The sequence below is a fragment of the Oncorhynchus clarkii genome, chromosome 19 (genome assembly GCF_045791955.1).
Source record: "Oncorhynchus clarkii lewisi isolate Uvic-CL-2024 chromosome 19, UVic_Ocla_1.0, whole genome shotgun sequence".
Classification (NCBI taxonomy): domain Eukaryota; kingdom Metazoa; phylum Chordata; class Actinopteri; order Salmoniformes; family Salmonidae; genus Oncorhynchus; species Oncorhynchus clarkii.
In genome coordinates, this window is record NC_092165.1 from 27,715,603 (window position 1) to 27,742,220 (window position 26,618).

At 45.4% G+C, this 26,618-nt stretch overlaps 1 protein-coding gene across 1 annotated transcript in view; it reads right to left on the reverse strand.

Moving 5' to 3' along the window:
- Positions 1-22,571, reverse strand: part of LOC139374997 (metastasis associated 1) — a 45,736-nt gene extending 23,165 nt beyond the window's left edge. The window contains exons 1-3 of the mRNA XM_071116325.1: positions 22,465-22,571; positions 16,277-16,344; positions 8,398-8,491 (exon numbers count right to left, since the gene is read on the reverse strand). Of these exons, the coding sequence (XP_070972426.1) occupies positions 8,398-8,491; positions 16,277-16,344; positions 22,465-22,492 (190 nt within the window). The 5' untranslated portion in view covers positions 22,493-22,571. The remainder of the gene's footprint in view (positions 1-8,397; positions 8,492-16,276; positions 16,345-22,464) is intronic.
- Between the last annotated feature and the right edge of the window lie 4,047 nt (positions 22,572-26,618).

Below are 26,618 nucleotides of genomic sequence, written 5' to 3' on the forward strand. Positions count from 1 at the left end.
GTTGGTTATTACTGCATTGTCGGAACTAGAAGCACAAGCATTTCGCTACACTCGCATTAACATCTGCTAACCATGTGTATGTGACAAATAAAATTTGATTTGATTTGATTTGGAGGACACACATGACAGAGATTGTGCTACACATTGACTTAAAATGGCAAATACATTCAATAGGATAAACTTTTTCCCAAACACAAAGTGGCTAAACCCTGGTCCTCAAACACAAGGCATGTCCTGGAGCTATTGTCAGAGGACAGACTAGGGTTCCACAGCCACATAATTCACACAGGCACAAATGACCTGAGGGGCCAGCAGGAAAGGGTGATAACAGCACTCATGGGAGTAATCAAAAAAGCTTCTTCCACTTTCCCCAACGCACAAGTGGTAATCTCCACCCTGCTACCACGAAAATACTTTCACACTGACACCACACAAAGGGTGAATGCAAGAATTTCACGAGACTATACCACAAAACCTAATGTCTACCTGGCCCACCACTCCACCCTGGACCTGAACAGCCTTTACAGCCAGGTCCACCTCTACAAGGCAGCAATCCAAACTTTTGCCAGGACCCTGAAGGACATCACCCTCAGCTGCAGCCCCAGCACCTACGAAAGGAGCAACAGAGCAACGGACACCCACGCCCAGACCAGCGAGACACCCTCCCAGACCGGCAAAACCCCCTCCAGAAGGACATGCAGAGAGAACCCACGCCAAGAGGACCTACACCCAGACCACAGCATCACCAGCCACACCCCAACCAGCTAAGACCACCCCAAGCAAACCCTCACCACACCCTATGTAGGCCACCCATATCAGACCTATGACCCTTCTGCCCGACCTATGCCCCCCTCCACTGCGGCAAGGACCTCAACATAACAGGCCATGAGCAGAGCAACAGGCCCAACCCTCACTATTACCCCCACCCAAGCCCATCCTGCGACCTAAGCGGTATGTATCAGATGCTCAACATGCTCTGCTCACACCTACTGTGATGGTCTGGGCCTAAACCACACAAAAACAACACTAGACGCTATGGAACACAAAGCTTCTACTATATCATATATATAGGTCTGAGGTCATTTGCATTTGGCCTAAAGAGCAGCAAACTAGACTTCAAAGAAATTGGAAATGCAGACAGTCATCCTCCAAGAAACACTGTATAAAAGAGCTGGATGCACTGGTTGCCCTCTAGGTTACAGAGAGCTGGTAGTCCCATCCACCAAACTACCAGGTGTGAAACAGGGAAGAGACTCAGGGTGTATGCTAATTTGGTATAGAGCAGACCTAATCCACTATTAAATTAGTCAACACAGGAAAATTTTACATCTGACTAGAAATTATTAAGGAAATGATCTCAGAGAAAAATGTCCTCGTGTGCTAGCTATATCCCCAAACAGAATCCCCATACTTTAAAACGATGACAGCGTCTCCATCTTAGAGGGGGATCTCAACAATTTCCAGGCTCAGGGACATGTACTAGTCTGTGGCGAACAAAATGCCAGAACTGGACAAGAACCAGACACCCTCAGCACACAGGGGGACAAACACCTACCTGGAGGTGACAGCATTCCCTCCGCCACATGTCTCACTAGACACAATATACTGTAACCAACAAAAACGGGTCACACCTCCTGTAGCTCTGTCACACGCTGGGTAAGTACATAGTCAATGGTAGGCTGAGGGGACTCCTACGGTAGGTACACCTATAGCTCATCTCTTGGCAGTAGTACTGTAGACTACTTTATCACTGACCTGAACCTAGAGTCTCTTAGAGCGTTCAGTCAGTCCACTGACATCACAGAAAAATCATGTGCCATCAAAGCCAAAGGAATTGAAAAATAAATAAATGCTATAGATGGAAGGAAAATAGTGTGGAGAACTACCAAAAAACAATTAGGCAACAACAAATTCAATCCCTTCTAGACAATTTCCTGGAAAAAAGGTTTCACTGTGAAGGTGTAAACTTAGCAGTAGAAAAGCTAAACAGCATATTTGACCTCAGCTTCCCTATCAACATTTTTTTAATGTAAAGCAGACAACCTAAGAAATTAACAATAACAAAAGGTTTGATGAAGAATGCAAAAACCTAAGAAATTGAGAACCTATCCAACCAAAAACAGAGACCCAGAAAACCTGAGCCTACGCCTTCACTATGGTGAATCACTAAAGACAGAAATACACTACGGAAGAAGGAACAGCACATCAGAAAACTGCTCAATTTAATTGAAGAATCCATCAAATCTAACCACTTCTGGGAAAATTGGAAAACTCAAAAACAGAGTTATCTAAAACAGAGATGTATGGATATACCACTTCTCCAATCTTTTTTGCTCTATAACAAAGATCAGAAAAAAACATATACATGATCAAATACAAATCTTAGAATCAACTATTAAAGACTCCCAAAACACACTGGATTCTCCAATACATTGAATGACCTACAGGACAAAATTACAAACCCTCCAACTCAAAAAGGCCTGTGGGGTTGATGGTATCCTCAATGCAATTGGCTATACTTAAACTGTTTATCATCCTCAGCTCTGGCATCTTCCCCAATATTTGGAACCGAGGACTGATCACCCAAATCCATAAAATTGGAGACAAATTTGACCCCAATAACTACCAGGGGATATGCGTCAACAGCAACCTTGGGGAAAATCCGCTGCATTATCATTAACAGCAGACTCGTATGTTTCCTCTAGAGGTCGACCGCTTAATCGGAATGGCCGATTAATTAGGGCCGATTTCAAGGTTTCATAATGAGCATTTTTGGACACCGATCATGGCCGATTACATTACACTCCACGAGGAGAGTGCGTGGCAGGCTGACTACCTGTTATGCGAGTGCAGCAAGGAACCAAGGTAAGTTGCTAGCTAGCATAAAACATATCTTATTAAAAAAAAAATGTATCTTAGCATAATCACTAGTTAAACTAGTAATATCATCAATCATGTGTAGTTATCTAGCTTGTCCTGCGTTGAATATAATCGATGTGGTGCCTGTTAAGTTATCATTGGATCACAGCCTACTTCACCAAACGGGTGATTTAACAAGCGCAGTCGCGAAAAAAGCACTGTCGTTGCACCGACGTGTACCTAACCATAAACATCAACGCGTTTCTTCAAATCTATACACTATTATATATTTTTAAACCTGAATATTTAGTTACTATTACCTGCTAACATTAATTTATTTTAACTAGGGAAACTGTGTCACTTCTCTTGCGTTCTGTGCAACAGAGTCAGGGTATATGCAGCAGTTTGGGCCACCTGGCTCATTGCAAACTGTGTGAAGACCATTTCTTCCTAACAAAGACAGCCAACTTCGCCAAACGGGGGATGATTTAACAAAAGCGCATTTGCGAGAAAAAAAAGCACAATCGTTGCACGAATGTACCTAACCATAAACATCAATGCCTTTTTTTAATCAATACACAAAAGTATATATTTTTAAACCTGCATATTTAGTTAAAAGAAATGCATGTTAGCAGGCAATATTAAACTCTGGGTAATTGTGTCACTCTTGCGTTCATTGCACGCAGAGTCAGGGTATATGCAACAGTTTGGGCCGCCTGGCTCGTTGCGAACTAATTTGCCAGAATTTTACGTAATTATGACATAACATTGAAGGTTGTGCAATGTAACAGCAATATTTAGACTTAGGGATGCCATCCGTTAGATAAAATACGGAACGGTTCCGTATTTCACTGAAAGAATAAAAGTTTTGTTTTCGAAATGATCGTTTCCGGATTTGACCATATTAATGACCTAAGGCTTGTATTTATGTGTGTTATTATAATTAAGTCTATGATTTGATATTTGATAAAGCAGTCTGACTGAGCGATGGTAGGCAGCAGCAGGCTCGTAAGCATTAATTCAAACAGCACTTTACTGCATTTGCCAGCAGCTCTTCGCAATGCTTCAAGCACAGCGCTGTTTATGACTTCAAGACTATCAACTCCGGAGATTAGGCTGGTAATAATATAGTACCTATAAGAACATCCAATAGTCAAAGGTATATGAAATACAAATGGTAGAGAGAAATAGTCCTAAAATAACTAATAGACAAACAAAAAGGCAAAATTCTCATGCTTTGTTGATTTCAAAAAAGCATGACTCAATTTGGCACGAGGATCTGCTATACAAATTGATGGAAAGTGGTGTGGGGGAAAAAAACATACAACATTATAAAATTGGCAAAAAAAAAATAAAAATCCACAGGGACAGGGGGGACGGGGAGACAGGGACGCAGCTTAAGCCCCACCCTCTTCAACATATATATCAACGAATTGGCAAGGGCACTGGAACAGTCTGCAGCACCCGGCCTCACCCTACTAGAATCTGAAGACAATTGTCTGTTTGCTGATGATCTGGTGATTCTGTCCCCAACCAAGGACGGCCTACAGAAGCACCTAGATGTACTGCACAGATTCTGTCAGACCTGAGCCCTGACCGTAAATCCCAGTAAGACAAAAAATAATGGGTGTTCCAAAAAAGGCCCAGTTGCCAGGACCACGAATACAAATTTAATCTAGACACCGTTGCCCTAGAGCACACAAAAAAACTATACATACCTCGGCGTAAACATCAGCGCCACAGGTAACTTCCACAAAGCTGTGAATGATCTGAGAGACAAGGCAAGAAGGGCCTTCTGGGCCTTCTATGCCATCAAAACAACAAAATTCAACATACCAATTAGGATCTGGCTAAAAGTACATGAATCAATTATAGAACCCATTGCCCTTTATGGTTGTGAGGTGTGGGGTCAACTCACCAACCAAGAATTCACAAATTAGGCCGATACCCGCTAATGAACAAAATCCAGAAAAGCGTCGTTAAATTCTACAACCACCTGAAAGGAAGCAATTCCCAAACCTTCCTAACAAAGCCATCACCTACAGAGAGATGAACCTGGAGAAGAGCCCCCAAGCAAGCTGGTGCTGGGGCTCTGTACACAAACAGACCCCACAGAGCCCCAGGATAGCATCACAATTAGATTCAATCAAATCATAAGAAAACAAAAAGATAATTACTTGACACACAGCAAAGAATTTACTGGCCCTAAATAGAGAGTACACATACGTGACCACTGTTCCCGACCCAAAATTAAGGAAATCTTGACTGATGTACAGACTTTGTGAGCATAGCCTTGCTATTAAGAAAGGCTACCACAGGCAGACCTGGCTCTCAAGAGAAACAGGCTGTGCACACTGCCCACAAAACGAGGTGGAACTGAGCTGCACTTCCTAACCTCCTGCCAAATGTATGACCATATTAGAGACAAATACTTCCCTCAGATTACACAGATCCACAAAGAACTCAAAAAATAATCAAATTCTGATAAACGCCCATATCTATTAGGTGAAATACCAGTGTGCCATCACAGCAGCAAGATTTGTGACCTGTTACCACAATGGCAACCAGTGATGAAAAAATACCATTGTAAATACAACCTGTTTATTTATTTTCCCTTTTGTACTTTAACTATTTGCACATCATTGCAACACTGACATATGACATTTGAAATGTCTTTATTCTTTTGTGAGTAATGTTTACTGTTCATTTCACTTGTTTATTTTATCTATTTCACTTGCTTTGGCAATGTAAACATGTTTCCCAAGCCAATAAAGCCCCTTAAATTAAATGTAGAGCTCCTCCTTGCTGGTCCACAAAAAACAACCCACTGCCACAGAACACCCCCCACCCACACACTTCTCTGCACACACGCTATCACACCCAACCTAACGTTCAGCCCCACAGATGCAGTCGTATGAGTGGACACAGTAGTGCAGTCAGTGTGTTAGGCCTTGGGAGTGCTGCAGTCCAGAAGGCTTAAATTCTCTAGTCAGTCAGACCCTGGGTCTAATGCAGAGCTCCCTCTTCTCAGTCTCAACATAAAAAGGTCCAGTAATGAGCAGCCCAGTGAAACCACATCCACCACCCTCACAGCTACCGTCAGCAACAGCTCCCACCCTCACAGCTACCGTCAGCAACAGCTCCCACCCTCACAGCTACCGTCAGCAACCCCACCCTCACAGCTACCAACCTCACAGCTACCGTCAGCAACAGCTACCAACCTCACAGCTACCGTCAGCAACAGCTACCGTCAGCAACAGCTACCGTCAGCAACAGATCCCAGCCTCACAGCTACCGTCAGCAACAGCTCCCACCCTCACAGCTACCGTCAGCAACAGCTCCCAGCCTCACAGCTACCGTCAGCAACAGCTCCCAGCCTCACAGCTACCGTCAGCAACAGCTCCCAGCCTCACAGCTACCGTCAGCAACAGCTCCCAGCCTCACAGCTACCGTCAGCAACAGCTCCCAGCCTCACAGCTACCGTCAGCAACAGCTCCCAGCCTCACAGCTACCGTCAGCAACAGCTCCCAGCCTCACAGCTACCGTCAGCAACAGCTCCCAGCCTCACAGCTACCGTCAGCAACAGCTCCCAGCCACCGTCAGCAACAGCTCCCAGCCACCGTCAGCAACAGCTCCCAGCCACCGTCAGCAACAGCTCCCAGCCACCGTCAGCAACAGCTCCCAGCCTCACAGCAACCGGCAGCAACAGCTACCACCCTCACAGCAACCGGCAGCAACAGCTACCACCCTCACAGCAACCGGCAGCAACAGCTCCCACCCTCACAGCTACCAACCTCACAGCTACCAACCTCACAGCTACCGTCAGCAACAGCTACCGTCAGCAACAGCTACCAACCTCACAGCTACCGTCAGCAACAGCTACCGTCAGCAACAGCTACCAACCTCACAGCTATCGTCAGCAACAGCTACCGTCAGCAACAGCTCCCACTCTCACAGCTACCTTCAGAAACAGCTCCCAGCCTCACAGCTACCGTCAGCAACAGCTCCCAGCCTCACAGCTACCGTCAGCAACAGCTCCCAGCCTCACAGCTACCGTCAGCAACAGCTCCCAGCCTCACAGCTACCGTCAGCAACAGCTCCCAGCCTCACAGCTACCGTCAGCAACAGCTCCCAGCCTCACAGCTACCGTCAGCAACAGCTCCCAGCCACCGTCAGCAACAGCTCCCAGCCACCGTCAGCAACAGCTCCCAGCCACCGTCAGCAACAGCTCCGAGCCACCGTCAGCAACAGCTCCCAGCCTCACAGCAACCGGCAGCAACAGCTACCACCCTCACAGCAACCGGCAGCAACAGCTACCACCCTCACAGCAACCGGCAGCAACAGCTCCCACCCTCACAGCTACCAACCTCACAGCTACCGTCAGCAACAGCTACCGTCAGCAACAGCTACCGTCAGCAACAGCTACCAACCTCACAGCTACCGTCAGCAACAGCTACCACCCTCACAGCTACCACCCTCACAGCTACCGTCAGCAACAGCTACCGTCAGCAACAGCTACCGTCAGCAACAGCTACCGTCAGCAACAGCTACCGTCAGCAACAGCTACCAACCTCACAGCTACCGTCAGCAACAGCTACCAACCTCACAGCTACCGTCAGCAACAGCTACCAACCTCACAGCTACCGTCAGCAACAGCTACCATCAGCAACAGCTCCCACCCTCACAGCTACCGTCAGCAACAGCTCCCAGCCTCACAGCTACCGTCAGCAACAGCTCCCAGCCTCACAGCTACCGTCAGCAACAGCTCCCAGCCTCACAGCTACCGTCAGCAACAGCTCCCAGCCTCACAGCTACCGGCAGCAACAGCTCCCACCCTCACAGCAACCGGCAGCAACAGCTCCCACCCTCACAGCAACCGGCAGCAACAGCTCCCACCCTCACAGCAACCGGCAGCAACAGCTACCACCCTCACAGCAACCGGCAGCAACAGCTACCACCCTCACAGCTACCGGCAGCAACAGCTACCACCTTCACAGCTACCGGCAGCAACAGCTACAACCCTCACAGCCTCAAACACTGCAAAGCTAGCTTATAGACACACACACACGGGAGGAAGAGTACACACACAAATAAAGCAATGCTGGCATGCACAGTCATTCACACACGACGACGACACAAACACAATTCTGCATAGACGAGCAAACATACACAAAACACTGACATTGGCCTAGATTAGTCCAAGACGGATACATAGGTCGTTCACTACATTAGGTTAAATTAGGTTTAGATTGCACATCTGAAAACCTTATACACCGAGCACTTGAGTTAAACTGTCCATTTGATCTATACAAGGCGATGAAGTGTCATTGGATGCTGAATGGTGGTTAGTGAACAGGTCTCTCTTGCAAGACGTTTAATCGGAATGAGAATAGCCTGTTTAAAGGTTCCATCCATTTAAAAGTGGTTTCTGACTGAACAGTCACTCTACTAGGGGATTTGAATTTTGGCATTCGATGTTGAACAGTGGTTAGATGGTGAAGACTTCTGACTGAACAGTGAACCGTGCGTGTCACTCACGTGCGTGTTTGTCGGCCAGGGCGATGAGTGTCGAGGAGATGTCCCTGCGTCGATAGAAACACACCACTTTAGCCTCCACGTTTCCATTGGCAGTCTGCAACACAACACAACACGAGAGAGAGAGATGAGATGGAGGGTTACCATGGTAACGACCGTAATCCGCCAGCTCAGCCTGCCACACGTCATTGGTCACACACCGAGAGAGTAGAGTTGGAGTTTGCTGATGATCTGAGAACAGAAAGATCAATACCAGCTAGGCTTATACGTACTAATGAGAAACTAGCCTGGTGAAGTTTTACATGTTGTAGAAACAGTAGCACAACTAGGCTAGGCCTACGTAATAACTATTTTACATTTCAGTGTTGATTGGTTGATCAAAGTGGGTCGACTACTCATTGATGAGGTACATTTTTCTGAATTAGTCTTCGCTTGATTCATCGCCTCCTTCCTTCTCAAACGGATTCGGAGTAGATGACCCAAAGTCCCTCCCCTCTTACCTTTTCCTGCAATGCGTTGAGGATTCGGAGAATGAGGGATCCAGGAGAGACTTATTGGGAAAGAGACAGTATTATGCCTGTCTGGGCAGACTGACTGAGTGACATGAGAGAGGCAGCTTAGCTGGGCCTACACTCAGCTCTGTGTCTACTGTCAATCACAGACACTAGTCTCCAGTACAATTAAACGACCAGACAGGACAGTTGGCACCTGTTAGGACAAGGGCTGTTACAGTGACAGTATCACCACCTCACCGGCAGTCATGAGTCATACCTCACCAAATTCCACATGACCGTTGAATCACAGTAACTAGGCTTCTCCAAAACTGCACTCTGATGTCGCAGATGGTCATTAGTAGCCTACCAAACTTGCTAATAGCTAATGGTCTGGTACTCAGCGCTCCACTGTCCCTGGCATTCAGAGTTTGAGCGGAATAGGATCCCCAGTTGCCCAGCGAAAGCCAGCTCCTCATAGCTGGTTGATGCATGGAATGAAATAAGTGTTCCTATTAAGTAAGTGTTGCACAACATTTCTTCTATAGGCTTTGCAACAAAAAAACAAAGCTCTCTCTAGGCTTGGCCTACTATATTTATTTCTCAACTTTCCTAATATTAAGCACATTGCTACACTTTACAACCAGAGTAGCCTACCTGGCTGGCATGAAAAATAACTGCCGTAAAAGCTTGTTGTAAGATGGCTGCCGTATCATGGGCTCTTCACCAACCTTGCTATTTTGTTAGTTTTTTTCACATTTTTTGTACATAATGTTGCTGCTACCGTCTCTTATGACCGAAAAGAGCTTCTGGAAATCAGAACAGCGATTACTCACCTTGAACTGGACAAAGAATTTCTCTTTAATGGAGTCGGGCAAGAGGGATTTACTCCAGACACCCGAACAGGCCCTCATCCCCGTCATTCACAGGAGAAAAAGACAGAAGAGGTATAGCAGAAAGAGATCGGGGTGTCTTGTGAGGATACGCCGCTGAGTGGCTAACCTTCCTTTGCCATCCGTACTATTGGCCAACGTACAGCCGCTGGATAATAAATTGGACAAACTAAAAAGCAACTATATCCTACCAACAGGAGATTAAAAACTGTAATATCTTGTGTTTCGCAGAGTCGTGGCTGAACGACGACATGAATGACATACAGCTGGCGGGATATACACTATCGGCAGGATAGAACAGCGGCCTCTGGTAAGACAAGGGGTGGCGGTCTGTGTATATTTGTAAACAGCTGATGCATGATATCTAAGGAAGTCTTAAGGTTTTGCTCACCTGAGGTAGAGTCTCTCATAAGAAGCTGTAGACCACATTATCTACCTAGAGAGTTTCTACATTTTTCGTAGCTGTCTACATACCACCACAGACCGATGCTGCCACTAAGACCGCACTCAATGAGCTGTATACAGCTATAAGCAAACAGGAAAAAGCTCATCCAGAGGCGACACTCCTAGTGGCCGGGAACTTTAATACAGGGAAACAAATCCGTTTGGCGTCATTTCTATCAGCATGTTAATTGTGCAACCAGAGAAAGAAAAAGAACTAGACCACCTATACTCCACACACAGAGAAGCGTACAAAGCTCTCCCTACATCCTCCTGATTCCTGCTTACAGGCAAAATTAAAGCAGGAAGAGTGACTCAGTCAATAGTATTTTATTTTTTGAAGTGGTCAGATGAAGCAGATGCTAAGCTACAGGACTGTTTTGCTAGCACAGACTGGAATATGTTCCGGGAGTCTTCCGATGGCATTGAGGAGTACACCACATCAGTCACGGCTTCATCAATAAGTGTAACGATAACGTCGTCCCCATAGTGACTGTACGTACATACTCCAACCAGAAGCCATGGATTACAGGCAACATCCGCACTGAGCTAAAGGGTAGAGCTGCCGCTTTCAAGGAGTGGGACTCTAACCTGGAAGCTTATAAGAAATCCCGCTATGCCCTCCGACTAACCATCAAACAGGCAAAGCATCAATACAGGACTAAGATCAAATCGTACTACACTGGCGCCGACGGTCGTCCGATGTGGCAGGGCTTGCAAACTATTAGAGACTACAAAGGGAAGCACAGCCGAGAGCTGCCCAGTGACACAAGCCTACCAGATGAGCGAAATTACTTCTATGCTCGCTTCGAGGCAAGTAACACTGCAACATGCATGAGATCATCAGCTGTTCCGGGCGACTGATCACTCTCCGCAGCCGGTGTGAGTTTGGGCTTTAAACAGGTCAACATTCACAAGGCCGCAGGGCCAGACAGATTACCAGGACGTGTACTCCAAGCATGCGCTGATCAACTGGCAAGTGTCTTCACAGACATTTTCAACCTCTCCCTGTCTGAGTCTGTATTACCAACATGTTTCAAGCAGACCACCATAGTCCCTGTGCCCAAGAACACTAAGGCAACCTGCCTAAATTACTACCGACCCGTAGCTCTCATGTCTGTAGACATGAAGTGCTTTGAAAAGCTGGTCATGGCTCACATAAAAAAACATTATCCCAGAAACCTTAGACCCACTCCAATTTGCATACCGCCCCAACAGCTCCACAGATGATGCCATCTCTATTGCACTCCACACTGCCCTTTCCCAACTGGACAAAAGGAGCACCTATGTGAGAATGCTGTTCATTGACTAGAGCTCAGCGTTCAACACCATAGTTCCCTCAAAGGTCATCACTAAGCTAAGGACCCTGGGACTAAACACCTCCCTCTGCAACTGGATCCTGCATGCCCCCATGCTCATCGACTGGGCTGTAGTGGGGCAGGTTGAGAGCTTCAAGTTCCTTGGTGTCCACATCACCAACAAGCTATCATGGTCCAAGCACACCAAGACAGTCGTGAAGAGGGCACGACAAAGCCTATTCCCCCTCAGGAGACTGAAAAGACTTGGCATGGGTCCTCAGAGCCTAAATAGAGAAAGTATCATCAGTGGATCGGTTGGTGCGGTATGTAAATTGGAGTGGGTCTAAGGTTTCTGGGATAATGGTGTCGATGTGAGGCATGACCAGCCTTTCAAAGCATTTCATGTCTACAGACGTGCGCGCTACAGGTCGGTAGTCATTTAGGCAGGTTACCTTAGTGTTCTTGGGCACAGGGACTACGGTGGTCTGCTTGAAACATGATGGTATTACAGACTCAGACAGGGAGAGGTTGAAGTGGATACAGGTGCATGAAAATGGCCCATTCTAAGTCCAAAACTAATTTCACACATATTATTTAATATATGTAAAAGATTAAATTGAGAATAGTCTGATGGGTGAGAATATCATCACTTGTGAATGATGCCCAGCATGTTCAGTCTAAGACAAGAAACTGCACATACATTACGACTTTTTCCAAATCCTAGTGGCATGCATCATATAGTCGATCCCAAAGAAACCTCAAAAACATATAGGGCCATCACAACTAAAGAGTCCAAATAACTCCAAAACATAGCCAATAGGCCTAGGAGTCCTGGAACATGGTTGCAGAGCTCATAACCTACACACAGAGCCTAACGGAACGGATTCATATCAGCCCAGTAACTGCGCAATAGCGTGTGAGCTTTGACTCCCCGCTATTTAAAAGAGGATGCCAGCTTCCTCGTGCTGCTATATTTATTTGCTCAATTCTTAAAATGAAGCACAATCAATCTGCTTTACAACCGGTGTAGCCTACCTGGAACATTAAAAACATAGCCATGGGAAGCTCTTCCTCCGTTCCCTATTCAAGTGCAGCCTACGGATTACATGTTTTTTTTTTGTGGGCCATTCTAAATAACATAAATCCACACATATTAGTAGATTTGTAAAGACCAGATTTAAATTGACAATAGTCTGACAGGTGAGAATATTATCAAGTGCTTGTCAAATTGTGGATGAAAGACTGATGACGTGAAATAGCAGAGCTCTTTCCTTTCATGCAACTTTTTTTTCAAATCATTAGTTGCATCATGCAGCCTTAGAATGTAAAAGGCAAACATGTATGCATAGTTTGTATTAGTGTTGTCACAATAGGGGGGGGAATACTTGTTGACACTTGTTCCCGTTCTGCGCGTGTGCTATGCAAAAACCTGTCACTGAAATTCACACTTCTACTCAATACAGCAGATTGAATTTACTTTCACACTGTTTAGTGAATAATAGAATACTGCATAGAACGCAAATATGAGCAAAATCAGCCAAAGGCCTACCTGTGATTTGGCTGGAGGAATGGGAGGAAGGAATATACAGTTGAAGTCAGAAGTTTACATACACCTTAGCCAAATACATTTAAACACAGTTTAACAAATCCTGACATTTAATCAGAGTAAAAATTCCCTGTCTTAGGTCAGTTCGGATCACAACGTTAGGAATGTGAAATGTCAGAAAATGATTTATTCCAGCTTTTATTTCTTTCATCACATTCCCAGTGGGTCAGAAGTATATATACTCAATTAGTATTTGGTAGCATTGTCTTTCAATTGTTTAACTTTGGTCAAATGTTTTGGGTAGCCTTCCACAAGTTGGCTGAATTTTGGCCCATTCCTTCTGACAGAGCTGGTATAAGAGAGTCAGGTTTGTTGGCCTCCTTGCTTGCACATTCTTTTTCAGATCTGCCCACAAATTTTCTATATGATTGAGGTCAGTGTTTGGTGATAGCCACTCCAATACCTTGACTTTGTTGTCCTTAAGCCATTTTGCCACAACTTTGGAAGTATGCTTGGGGTCATTGTCCATTTGGAAGACCCATGTGCGACCAAGATTTAACTTCCCGACTGATGTCTTGAGATGTTGCTTCAATATATCCACAATTTCCCTTCCTCATGACACCATCTATTTTGTGAAGTGCACCAGTCCCCCCTTCAGCAAAGCACCCCAAAAACATGATGCTGCCACCCCCGTGCTTCACGGTTGGGATGGTGTTCTTCGGCTTGCAAGCCTCGCCCTTTATCCTCGAAACATAACAATGGTCATTAAGGCCAAACAGTTCTATTTCATCAGACCAGAGGATATTTCTCCAAAAAGTACAATCTTTGTCCCCATGTGCAGTTGCAAACCATAGTCTGGCTTTTTTATGGCGGTTTTGGAGCAGTGGCTTCTTCCTTGCTGTGTGGCCTTTCAGGTTATGTCGATATAGGACTCGTTTTACTGTGGATATTTAATACTTTTGTACCTGTTTCCTCCAGCATCTTCACAATGTCCTTTGCTGTTGTTCTGGGATTGATTTGCACTTTATGCACCAATGTACGTTCATCTCTAGGAGACAGAACGCGTCTCCTTCCTGAGCAGGATGATGACTGTGTGGTCCCACTATTGTTTGTACAGATGAACGTGGTACCTTCAGGCGTTTGGAAATTGCACCCAAGGATGAACCAGACTTGTGGAGGTTTACAAATTTGTTTCTGAGGTCTTGGCTGATTTCCCCATGATGTCAAGCAAAGAGGCACAGAGTTTGAAGGTAGGCTTTGAAATACATCCACAGGTACACCTCCAATTGACTCAAATGATGTCAATTAGCTTATCAGAACATGACATCATTTTCTGGAATTTTCCAAGCTGTTTAAAGGCAGTCAACTTGGCGTATGTAAACTTCTGACCCACTGGAATTGTGACAGATTATTTAAGTTATAATTCCCTCTGTCTGTAAACAAATGTTGTAAAAATGACTTGTGTCATGCACAAAGTAGATGTTCTAACTGATTTGCCAAAACTATAGTTTGCGAACAAGAAATTTGTGGAGTGGTTGAAAAATGAGTTAACGACTCAAACCTAAGTGTATGTAAACTTCCAACTTCAAGTGTACATGCTTAATGATCTGCATGTCATTGTGTCAGTAAGGGAAAACACTGCATGAAACCTTCTACTCTTCAGTTAAAACACACACACACTCTCCTTCCCACACCGTCTCCCTCATACTAAACACACCATTCTCGCTCTCCCACAAACACTGCTCCCAACTTTTAATACGTTAGGCCACAAACTAAATTTAAGGAGCACCAGAAAGAAATTGATTTGTGATACAGTTTAGGCTTACATTAGGCCTATATGAATCCTACCTTTGAAGCACATCTCACGAGTAGCAGACTCTTTTCCTTTCTTCCTGTGCCAATCAAATTAGCCTAAACCTACTGTCAAGTTACATTACCAGGTTGTTAGCTGGCTAGGTGACATGACTGAACAACGTTGTTTGTTATCAAAGCAATAGTTTGCGAGCCAGGATTAGTTTAAAAATGGCCCGCAACACAGTTTGTGAAACTATATAAAAATGCACGTGAAACTCGATAGAGAGTAAAATATGCATCTGGTAATATGGGTCATATTTTGGTAACCGTATAGGCTAGAGACAAGCCATTTTCTTGGCTGCAAACATGCCTGTCGCAAAGCAGTGCTCCATTTTCAGAGGCTGCATTGTCAGTAAACTTGCAAAGTCTGCTGAGACTGGGCCTGTACTCCTGGTTATAACAGGTGATGAAATGATACAATGTAGCAACATTGCTCCCTCTGGGCGCTGCTCCAATGTAACAAATCCCCCCTCCCCCTCCGAGTGGCGCAGCGGTCCAAGGCACCGCATTGCCGTGCTCGAGGCGTCACTACAGACCCGAGTTTTGTTCCCGGGCTGTATCACAACGGCCGTGATCGGGAATCCCATAGGGCACGCACAAATTGGCCCAGCGTCGTCCGGGTTAGAGGAGGGTTTGAACGGGCGGAGCAGAATGTCATTTTATATAAATAAAGAGGTAGTACCATATGAAACGGAACTACAGTATTCTAAAATGTTGGTATCATAAGTATGACATTTTGGTAACATGATATTACTGTGGTACCAGTATACCATGCAACACTAGTGTGTATCACAAATAACTAAATTAGGCAATAAGAGGATCTGTTTCTTCATTAACCTCGCGACACAGAATATTTGGAAATAGTTCCGGGAAAATATCCTTGTAATTTTACTCAGCCATGTTCAATTGTATTCTCCTTACTTTAAAATAATGTAATGCTACAGGAATTAGAAGCAAATCTTACCTGCCAAATGAACTGCTGCAGCCCACGGCCATATAGCATAGCTAGATCAGAGCCCAACATAAGACTCATAATATGCCATTTCTCTTCTTCTGAAACATGATATGAGATAATGTAGCCTAATGTTTCTTCAGCCTAAATTAAATCATGGATTTATTGTGATGGTGTCGGCTATAATAAATGGATTCATGTTCCAAAGATCCGAATCGTGGCTTGCTTGAAAGGCTACGCGTGGAAGCCCTGCGATGCTAAAACGTGTTTATGTTCATTTAAAAAAAGGTAAATTACCGTGAGACCAGCAGTTGTTTGAGTGACAGTTACCGGCTGACAATTTCATGACCACCACAACCCTAGTTAGGGCCAGAGAGACTGTACACACACACGCACCACCGTCTCACCTTGTTGAGCTCTTCTATCCGCCGGATCAGCAGTGGGTTACTGGATGAGTTTTCAAAATAAACATAATCTGTTGAGGAAAAGGGGTGGAGGGAAGAGAAGTAGGAGGAGGGAGAGAGAGAGAAAACACGTCAGTAGAGCGTCTTAACAAGGTTAGCCTACTCTGTATAGCCAACAGACAGAGACAGCGTCAACTGTATTCTTGCGGTGTGATTTGGCCACCTGGACCAATGGAGGACTTCAATAGCTTGTACAGTATATCAAAACACTATTTTCAATATTTTCTTCCCATTCTTTGTCCACTGCATTTCTAGCTCCCTCTCCTCTTTCCCTCCCTCTCCTTTCAACCCCATTCCCCTTGCTCTAAAACTTGCCCCTGTCCTCCCCCCCCCCCCCCCTGCAGTCCTCCCTCGCTCCTCTCCACGCTCCCTCAGGCCCTGGGCTTAGTAGAGTGCGTGCCTTTCCTCTTAAACCTGCATGCAACTTGACTAATGTCAGATTATCATACCCCACACTTGATAGGCTGCCTGGAGCTAAACCCCCCCCCCCCCCCTTGTCTCCCCCTGTAGTCTCCCTCCACTGTCTACCCCCATCCTCTCCGGTCCAACTCTTCATCTCTTGTCTGACTGAGCAGGTCTCTGTTCTCCTAGGAATTATATATATATATATATATATATATATAAAATATACACACACACAAAAGTTTGGGGTCACTTAGAAATTAATGTTTTTGAAAGAAAAGAAAATTGCCCATTAAAATATCAAAATGATCAGAAATAGTGTAGACATAGTGAATGTTGTAAATGACTACTGTAGCTGGAAATGGCTGATTTTTATGGAATATCTACATAGGCCCATAATCAGCAACCATCACTCCTGTGTTCCAATGGCACGTTGTGTTAGCTAATCCATGTTTATCATTTTAAAAAGGCTAATTGCTCATTCGAAAATCCTTTAGCAATTATGTCAGCACAGCTGAAAACTGTTGTCCTGATTAAAGAAGCAATAAAACTGGCTTCTTTAGACTAGTTGAGTATCTGGAGCATCAGCGTCTGTGGGTTCGATTAGGAGCGTTACTGCACAACAGAACTGTTCGACCGGGTTCAAGTCCAGGCTCTGGCTGGGCCACTCAGACATTCAGAGACTTGTCCCCAAGCCACTCCTGTATTGTCTTGACAGTGTGCTTAAGGTCGTTGTCCTGTTGGAAGGTGAACCATCGCCCCATTCATAGGTACTGAGCAGGTTTTCATCATGGATTTCTCTGTCCTTTGCACCGATCATCTTTTCCTCGATCCTGACTAGTCTCCCAGTCCCTGCCGCTGAAAAACATCCCCACAGCATGAAGCTGCCACCACCATTCTTCACCGTAGGGATGGTGCCAGGTTTCCACCAGACATGACGCTTGGCATTCAGGCCAAAGAGTTCAATCTTGGTTTCATCAACCAGAGAGAGTGTTGTTTCTCATGGTCTGAGAGTCTTTAGGTGCCTTTTGGCAAACTCCAAACGGGCTGTCATGTGCCTTTTACTGAGAAGTGGATCCGTCTGGCCACTCTACCATAAAGGCCTTATTGGTGGAGTGCTGCAGAGACGGTTATCTTTCTGGAAGATTCTCCCATCTCCACAGCCTAACTCTAGAGCTCTGTCAGAGTGACCATCGGGTTCTTGGTCACCCTCCTGACCAAGGCCCTTCTGCCAGCACTAGGAAGAGTTTTGGTGGTTCCAAACTTCTTTCATTTAAGAATGATGGAGGCCAGTGTTCTTGGGGACCTTCAATGCTGCAGACATTTTTAGTACCCTTCCCCAGATCTGTGCTGACACAATCCTGTCTCGGAGCTCTACGGACAATTCCTTCATGGCTTGGTTTTTGCTTTGACATGTACTGTCAACTCTGGGACCATTCCAAAGCACGTCCAATCAATTGAATTTTCCACAGGTGGACTCAAATCAAGTTGTAGGAACATCTCAAGGATGATCAATGGAAACAGGATGCACCTGAGCTCAATTTTGAATCTCATAGCAAATGGTCTGAATACTTATGTAAATAAGATCTGTTTCATATAATTTAACAAAAATGTATAACAACCCGTTTTCTTCTACACCTGCATTGCTTGCTGTTTGGGGTTTTAGGCTGGGTTTCTGTACAGCACTTTGAGATATCAGCTGATGTACGAAGGGCTATATAAATACATTTGATTTGATTATGGGGTATTGTGTGTAGATTTGAGGATTTGTATTTATTTAAAACATTTTAGAATAAGACTAACGAAAAAAAATTGGAAAAAGTCAAGGTGTCTGAATACTTTCCGGAGGCACTGTACATGTTCAGCCATGCACTCACGTGTGTACTCCTGTAGCAACTACACTAACCAACTCAATTTGAGCGGTTTACTAATGGGAAACATGCAGCGAATCTTACGCTGAACATGCTCAACCACAGCCTTCAAAAGAGCTCAAATTTAATAAAAACATATAGAACAGGCAAACCTGCCTGCCCGTTTCTCCAGCTCACTCGGTCGGTCTCTCTTCCTGCCTGCCTGCCTGTCTCTGCCAGCCCTCGCCTACCCTCCTGCCAGATCAGCCTGCATGTGCCCACAGCCCGCGTCTGCTACCCCCACCCCTCCCCCACTGCCTGCCTCAGCCAATCATGCGCCATCACTACCCGCCACGTCACAGTGCAGTCAAATTCCCTCAGAGCCAATCGTAGCATGTAGCTGAGCCCCAAAGACAGTGTGTCCATCCATCTCACTCAGATAGGTAAAGAAAATGCAGGGCCTATTCTAACACCAGCCAAACTTGGCATGATCATCCATACTGTCTGTGACTGTTAGGAAAAAGGTGGAGGCTATGCCTTCTATCTGAGCGGTGTGTTCGCCCTCTGTCAGAGAGCCTGTATCAATTCTGCTGCCAAGGAGATGCTGTGTATCTATGCCGTCTACCACAGTTCGGCTCCAAGGAGATGCTGTGCATCTATGCCGTCTACCACAGTTCGGCTCCAAGGAGACGCTGTGTATCTATGCCGTCTACCACAGTTCGGCTCCAAGGAGATGCTGTGCATCTATGCCGTCTACCACAGTTTGGCTCCAAGGAGACGCTGTGTATCTATGCCGTCTACCACAGTTCGGCTCCAAGGAGATGCTGTGCATCTATGCCGTCTACCACAGTTCGGCTCCAAGGAGATGCTGTGCATCTATGCCGTCTACCACAGTTCGGCTCCAAGGAGATGCTGTGTATCTATGGCTCTACCAGAGCTCGGCTCCAAGGAGATGCTGTGTATCTATGCCGTCTACCACAGTTCGGCTCCAAGGAGATGCTGTGTATCTATGCCGTCTACCACAGTTCGGCTCCAAGGAGATGCAGTGTACAAACGTCTGTGTTGCCACTGGTCACTTGTCATTTTACCATATGTTCTCTCTGGGAAAATGTTTTGGTTATTGCTGCGGATCGAAATCACATCAAATGTATTAATAAAGCCCTTGTCACAAAGTACTTATACAGATACCCAGAGAGCAAGCAATGCAGAAGTACATCACACTCAAGGGGTCAGTGATTGACATTTCCACTGATGGCCACTTGCTGAAGATACTGCTGCTTTTTGTCCTTACGGTCTTCCTTTACGCAAACATCGATCCCATCATGCACTCTCTGCATGACATGTAGCCAATCACATCTGTAAGGAAGATGCCATGTGATAGTGCCATGGGGGGGGGGGGCTTTCACCAAAGAGCCAATTCAACTGAATAGTCAAGCTTGTCCAAGCAACCAACTACCTGGATCCTCTCCTGAAACTTTGACCCCAGGGGGCCTGAGTTTACACACCTACAGGGAAAGTGGCCATGGTGCTTTCAACTTGGTGCTCATTCAGTGCGTGTTAACCAAGACAATAAGCTGAAAATGCCAGATTGATGCTACTGATCAAACAACTTTCCTCCTATGCCACAGACAGCACATTGGTTTAGGATATTATGATGTTAGTTCACAATAATGCTGTGTGAATCCAAAATCAAAAGCAACCATACAGACCCTTGTTTTTATAATTTTCCTTGGGTTTTGGAGGGTAAAAATGGTCAGGGACCCTAAATGCCAGGTGAGGCTCGCTCCAGAAGAGTGATCTACAGAAAACAAAGACAAATAAGCGTTCTATCGGAAGGAATAAGGGTAAATGGACTATGGGGTGTAAAATGTTGAGGGCCCAGAAGAGTGATCTGCAAAGACATTAGGTCCTAGTTAGCCTACTGTGTATGTGTGACAGGCTTTGTCTATGCTTCAGCCACAAGGGAAGTCCTCCTCAATGCCTCTGATGATCCAGCATTGTCCACAGCATTGTATTTTTAAGTGTCAGCTATCTTTGAGGGGAACCCGGCTTTGCTCAGATGCCAGGCATTGCCCTAGACTGGAGAAGGGGACAAGGCACCTACCCAGAGAAGCATCCATTTGATCCTGGACCTTCTTAGATTTCAGTGTACTGCCATGAGCGGTTCGACATTGAACCAAAGAGCTGTGGTTGTCGGGCCAAACGCGACCTAAAGGGAATGTAGCAGGTCAGAAAAGGACTGGCCACCCCTTGGGAGCCTGATTCCTCTCTAGGTTTCTTCCTAGGTTTACTGTCTTCGAGGGAGTTTTTCCTAGCCACTGTGCTGAACGGCCTCTGCATTGCTTGCTCTTTGGGGTTTTAGGCTGGGTTTCTGTAAAGCACTTTGTGACATCTGCTGATGTAAAAAAGGGTTTCAGAAAATACATTTTACTGATTGACACGGCAATTCAAAATAATTTCTCCCTCTAAAATGTAGGCTTACCTTTACTATCTTGGCACTGATTGAATGGCTATTCAGAGGTTCTTGAGAAACTGTCAAAACAGTTCCATCAAAAGTCCATTTCTAAAAATGAGTGTGCAGCAGTACTGAATCTGCTGTCAAAAAGTTCCATTCCCCAGCTATCAATTAAAATGATATGCTGTAAACTACTCTGTGTGCACCAACTGTGTGCATAGCAACGAGTGGCTTAAATTCCCCACTTTCCAAAACAATTAAATGGGTCCTCTATTCAGCAGAATCAGCATGATCACAAGCAGACAGAAACTGTCACCATTTCTGTACAGTGCCAACTAAACTATATATCTTATGAACACTCGCTTGATTGTCTCACTCTGTCTGACAAACAAATGATTCATAACACAACTGGAAGCCAGTTGACGTGAGTTAATAGTAAGAGGCTAGGCTATTGTTATATAGTAGTGTTTCCTCCGTGTTAAATTGTTCCAATAAAAATAAGTAAAACATCGTTTCCTCTAGGACTGGTCACATTGACCCCATCCATCACAATCCACAACTGGTGCTGCTGAACACACACTGTCGTGGTCGAACAGAAACATGTTCACACACCAGCTAACAATGAATGAAGCTTGGTTTAAAACCTGTGGCATGACTAGCCTACTGCTGGATACAGTTGCCAATTTGATGATTCAAATGTATTGCAAGGGGGAGGGAGTGTGACACCGGACCTCAGTATGCACCGAACGAGCCAGGTGAGTTGAAAACTAAATTTAAGTCAACTTGAACCCGAGTAGACTAACCTTGCTAGGTAGCTATTGTTACTGTAAAGTGGTACATATTATGAAATGCAAAACGCTGATTCATTTGATATAGACAAAAAAAAAAAGAAGGTCGGTCTAATATAACATTCCATATGCTCTGATTAGACAATAGGCACCATCGTAATGTATTTTCATTACTCTGAAAGTACAACTTCAGAGGCCAGCAGCAGTTAACGTTACCGTGCTCTGCCTCAAAATGCTCAACTCTCTCACCAGAGCCAAATAGCCTGTTAGCCAACTAATGCGTTAGCCAGCCGACTGGCAAGCCGAACTTACTTTTAAAAGCGAAACCGTTGAATAATTACTTTAATAGAAACAAAAAAAATGTTAACTCTAAAGACGACCATAATGGTTTGTGTGACAACAGCGAGACGTTTAGAAACAACGAGAGGGGGGGGGGGGGGGACCCGGGGTCCCTACGAGACTCTTCATCACCATCCTCCTCCTCCTCACAGTCACCATCATCTTCATCACCGACTGAAAGCACAAGGCACTTTAGCTTTAGGAAATAAAATAAAAAAAGACAAAACCATGCTGCAAAACCCGCGACGAACCAGGGAGAACGAGACACAAAATTGTCCATAGCTGTGTTCCCCTTACCTCCAACCCGGTACATGTTCGCTGCCATGACTGCCCCGGGTCCTGGCGTCTCCAGGTAGGGCTATCTCTCGCAGGGGCCGTCGCTGTTACCACTGCCGCCGCTGTGTGTTGGAAAATGGTGGATTGATCAATACGAAGCAGACTAGCCAAGAGATCTTAAAGAGACAGTACGCGTTATTTCTCCAACAACTACTCGTCCGGGTAGTCCTGCTGTATTTTTTAATTGAGGCGGACTTGAGTAACCCGCGTAAAATGTGGATACAGTTCGTAACAAAGCGGTTTCTCCTGGAAAGTCAGTGCACGAACGAGGAGTGGGCTGCAGTGGGGGGGGGCACTATTCAGCATCGTTGCCCTCTCACTACCCCGCCTGCCTACCTGCACGCAACACAACAGTGCTGTGTTATTTCAAAACTAACGGGAACATTTATAAACTATTAAACTGTTGCTGTTTGAGTAGCCTACAAAAAAAAAAAAACATTTGATTGTGGCCAGTTCCTTTACAAATGTATGTTCATATCTCCCTCTGTCTAGCCCCCTCAACCTCACTGAAGCCAGTTCCACTGCTTTTTTTCATTGTTCCCCTCGAACCAGAGATTTATTTAGACCTGGAAAACCAGGAGTGTGCAATTAATTATCAGGTAGAAGAGAAAAGCAGGCTCCAGATCTCTTAGGGTAAGAGTTGAATAACCCTGATCTAGCCTATTCATTGTCCCGTCATCTTCAAAGGGAAGAGAGAGATGGATAATGCTGTAGTCTTTAACTAGGCTATATTGTAGACTATGTGTTTTCAATTACTATCAGACAAAGTATAGTTTAATTATCGTATGATCACTCCTTTGTTTTGTAAAGGATAAGAGCAAAACTGAGTAGAATAGAAGACCATGATTAGGCAACACATGTCCTGGACTGGTAGGCCAACATTGATGTCACATAACAGCTAATTCTGAACTAAATTAGGTAAAACATCATTATGGGAGTTGCTGTTTAAAACAGTTTGATAATGGCCTTAGGTATCCACTATCCACACCGTAGTCTTTCTGGTTTGGAGAGCTTCATGCCTTCAAGAACTGTGGTGTGTGTTATAGCCTATGTCTGAGTCCAAGGAGATGTAGCTTGCTCTGAAAACATGATCCTGGGTGGTCTCCTTAGAGAGAGAGAGAGAGATAGAGAGAGAGAGACAGAGAGAGAGAGAGATAGAGATACATAGAGAGAGAGAGAGACAGACAGACAGACAGACAGACAGACAGACAGACAGACAGACAGACAGACAGACAGACAGACAGTGACACAGAGAGAGAGAAGGAGAGAGAGAGAGAGAACAGAGAAAGACTGGGAGAGAGAAACCCAGGGAGAGGAGAAAAAGAGAGGAGGGAGAGTTTTTTTTATACAGAGCAGAGAGTCTATTCCAGGAAGAAGGTGCTTCCTCTGATGGTGTACTGAATCTCTACCGTGTTTTATGAGGTGGTTTTCAATGTAAATGTAGGCATGGAGGAATTCCCCTGGTGTACATCTGATCTATACCATATGGCAGAGTTCCCAAAACAGGTGGCCTGCGGGCCAAATTCAGCCCGTGTGTGATTTTATTTGGCCCCTAAAGTCACCTGAGAACAAAACAATATGAGCTCAAAGTGATTTTAATTTAGGAAATCTGTTCCCAAGTATCCCCACACCTAAGCAGAGAGGCATATGTGATTGTGTATCCCAATGCAATCAAGGTTTGAAATTATTATCTTTTTCTCAAATGCTATATCTGTTTGAGATTCTGCAGTGTACAAATTATTTATAACTCTGTTCCGACCCCCTAAAAAAAGAAAAAATAGACCAACTGCCGAATGTAACTGAGCACCCTTCCATATGGAAAGCTCAACTACTAGGCCAAGCGTCTGCAGTCATATGACCATGGTAAGCCAATCACAAGTCTCTCTATATATTTTACCACCAGTGCACTCAAAGTGAAGTAACTCTTTGCAACAGTAGAGAGGGATACTATTGTCTACTTGCACATTCAATATTAAGTAACAGTGTGTGTGTGTGTGTGTGTGTGTGTGTGTGCGCGCGCTTACCTATATCCCACTGTAGGCTGGTACTTCTATACTTTTACCAACATTGTTGCCAGTGTGATGTAATTATAACTAGACAGCATCTTCCTGTGACTACACAATCCTAGCCTGCATTCATCAGAGATCTAACCCAAGCCAATATCCTCTCAATTTGAACAAGAAGAAAGTTGTTTCCAACTTGTTTACCTGTTTTATACTATGAACTGTTAGTGTGCACGTGCGCGTGCGCGTGCGTGTGTGTATGCACTCGTGCAGATGTGCTTGTGTGTGTTTGTAGGGAACTGGGAACTGTGAATAGGAGTTCCTGCGTGATGCTGTTTGTTTTCTTGGCTGCGCTCTGGCTGCTGTGCAGACGTCTTTGATTGGCTGGCTCCTCTTCCAGATGTTGGTGATGTCAGAGCTCTGTATAGGCAGTTAACCCACTGTTCCTAGGCCGTCATTGAAAATAAGAATTTGTTCTTAACTGACTTGCCTAGTTAAATAAAGGTAAAATAATAAAAATAAAAACAAATATTGTTACTGCACCATGCATTACTCCGTTCCTGTACTGGTATGAATGAGACAGCAGGTGGCACTGTTGTCCCATTTTCCATTACTTCTATGATGCACTAAGATGCAGTTTCCTATCTTCACCAGCAGAGATCGCTACAAACACATTGTCCTCACATGCTCCCTTGACAGCAGTGCTGAATGGACAGCAGACAGGGCAGACTGTTCAGGCTGTGCAGCGATCCCTGAGGATCCAGACATGACACTTCATTAATTGATTTATGATGTATTTTGGGGCTGTTTGAGTCACACAGTCAGTGTTTTTCCGACTGAGGCCCAGACCAGCCAACAGAGCTTTAGCCTCTGCTGACCTCCATTAACATCATTTTAATAATTGAGGCACTGTTTTTATTTCCACCATTATTGCCCTCGCCTTCCCGTTCCTTTCCCTATTGGTCTGTTATATTTTTGGGGCCTACAGTCAATCACGGACTACAGGAAGAAACCCAGCCCAGTCACGGACCAGGATGTCTTGCTCCCAGGCAGACTAAATAACTTTTTTGCCCGCTTTGAGGACAATACAGTGCCACTGACACGGCCTGCAACGAAAACATGCGGTCTCTCCTTCACTGCAGCCGAGGTGAGTAAGACATTTAAACGTGTTAACCCTCGCAAGGCTGCAGGCCCAGATGGCATCCCCAGCCGCGCCCTCAGAGCATGCGCAGACCAGCTGGCCGGTGTGTTTACGGACATATTCAATCAATCCCTATACCAGTCTGCTGTTCCCACATGCTTCAAGAGGGCCACCATTGTTCCTGTTCCCAAGAAAGCTAAGGTAACTGAGCTAAATGACTACCGCCCCGTAGCACTCACATCCGTCATCATGAAGTGCTTTGAGAGACTAGTCAAGGACCATATCACCTCCACCCTACCTGACACCCTAGACCCACTCCAATTTGCTTACCGCCCAAATAGGTCCACAGACGATGCAATCTCAACCACACTGCACACTGCCCTAACCCATCTGGACAAGAGGAATACCTATGTGAGAATGCTGTTCATCGACTACAGCTCGGCATTCAACACCATAGTACCCTCCAAGCTCGTCATCAAGCTCGAGACCCTGGGTCTCGACCCCGCCCTGTGCAACTGGGTACTGGACTTCCTGACGGGCCGCCCCCAGGTGGTGAGGGTAGGCAACAACATCTCCTCCCCGCTGATCCTCAACACTGGGGCCCCACAAGGTTGCGTTCTGAGCCCTCTCCTGTACTCCCTGTTCACCCACGACTGCGTGGCCACGCACGCCTCCAACTCAATCATCAAGTTTGCGGACGACACAACAGTGGTAGGCTTGATTACCAACAACGATGAGACGGCCTACAGGGAGGAGGTGAGGGCCCTCGGAGTGTGGTGTCAGGAAAACAACCTCACACTCAACGTCAACAAAACTAAGGAGATGATTGTGGACTTCAGGAAACAGCAGAGGGAACACCCCCCTATCCACATCGATGGAACAGTAGTGGAGAGGGTAGCAAGTTTTAAGTTCCTCGGCATACACATCACAGACAAACTGAATTGGTCCACTCACACAGACAGCATCGTGAA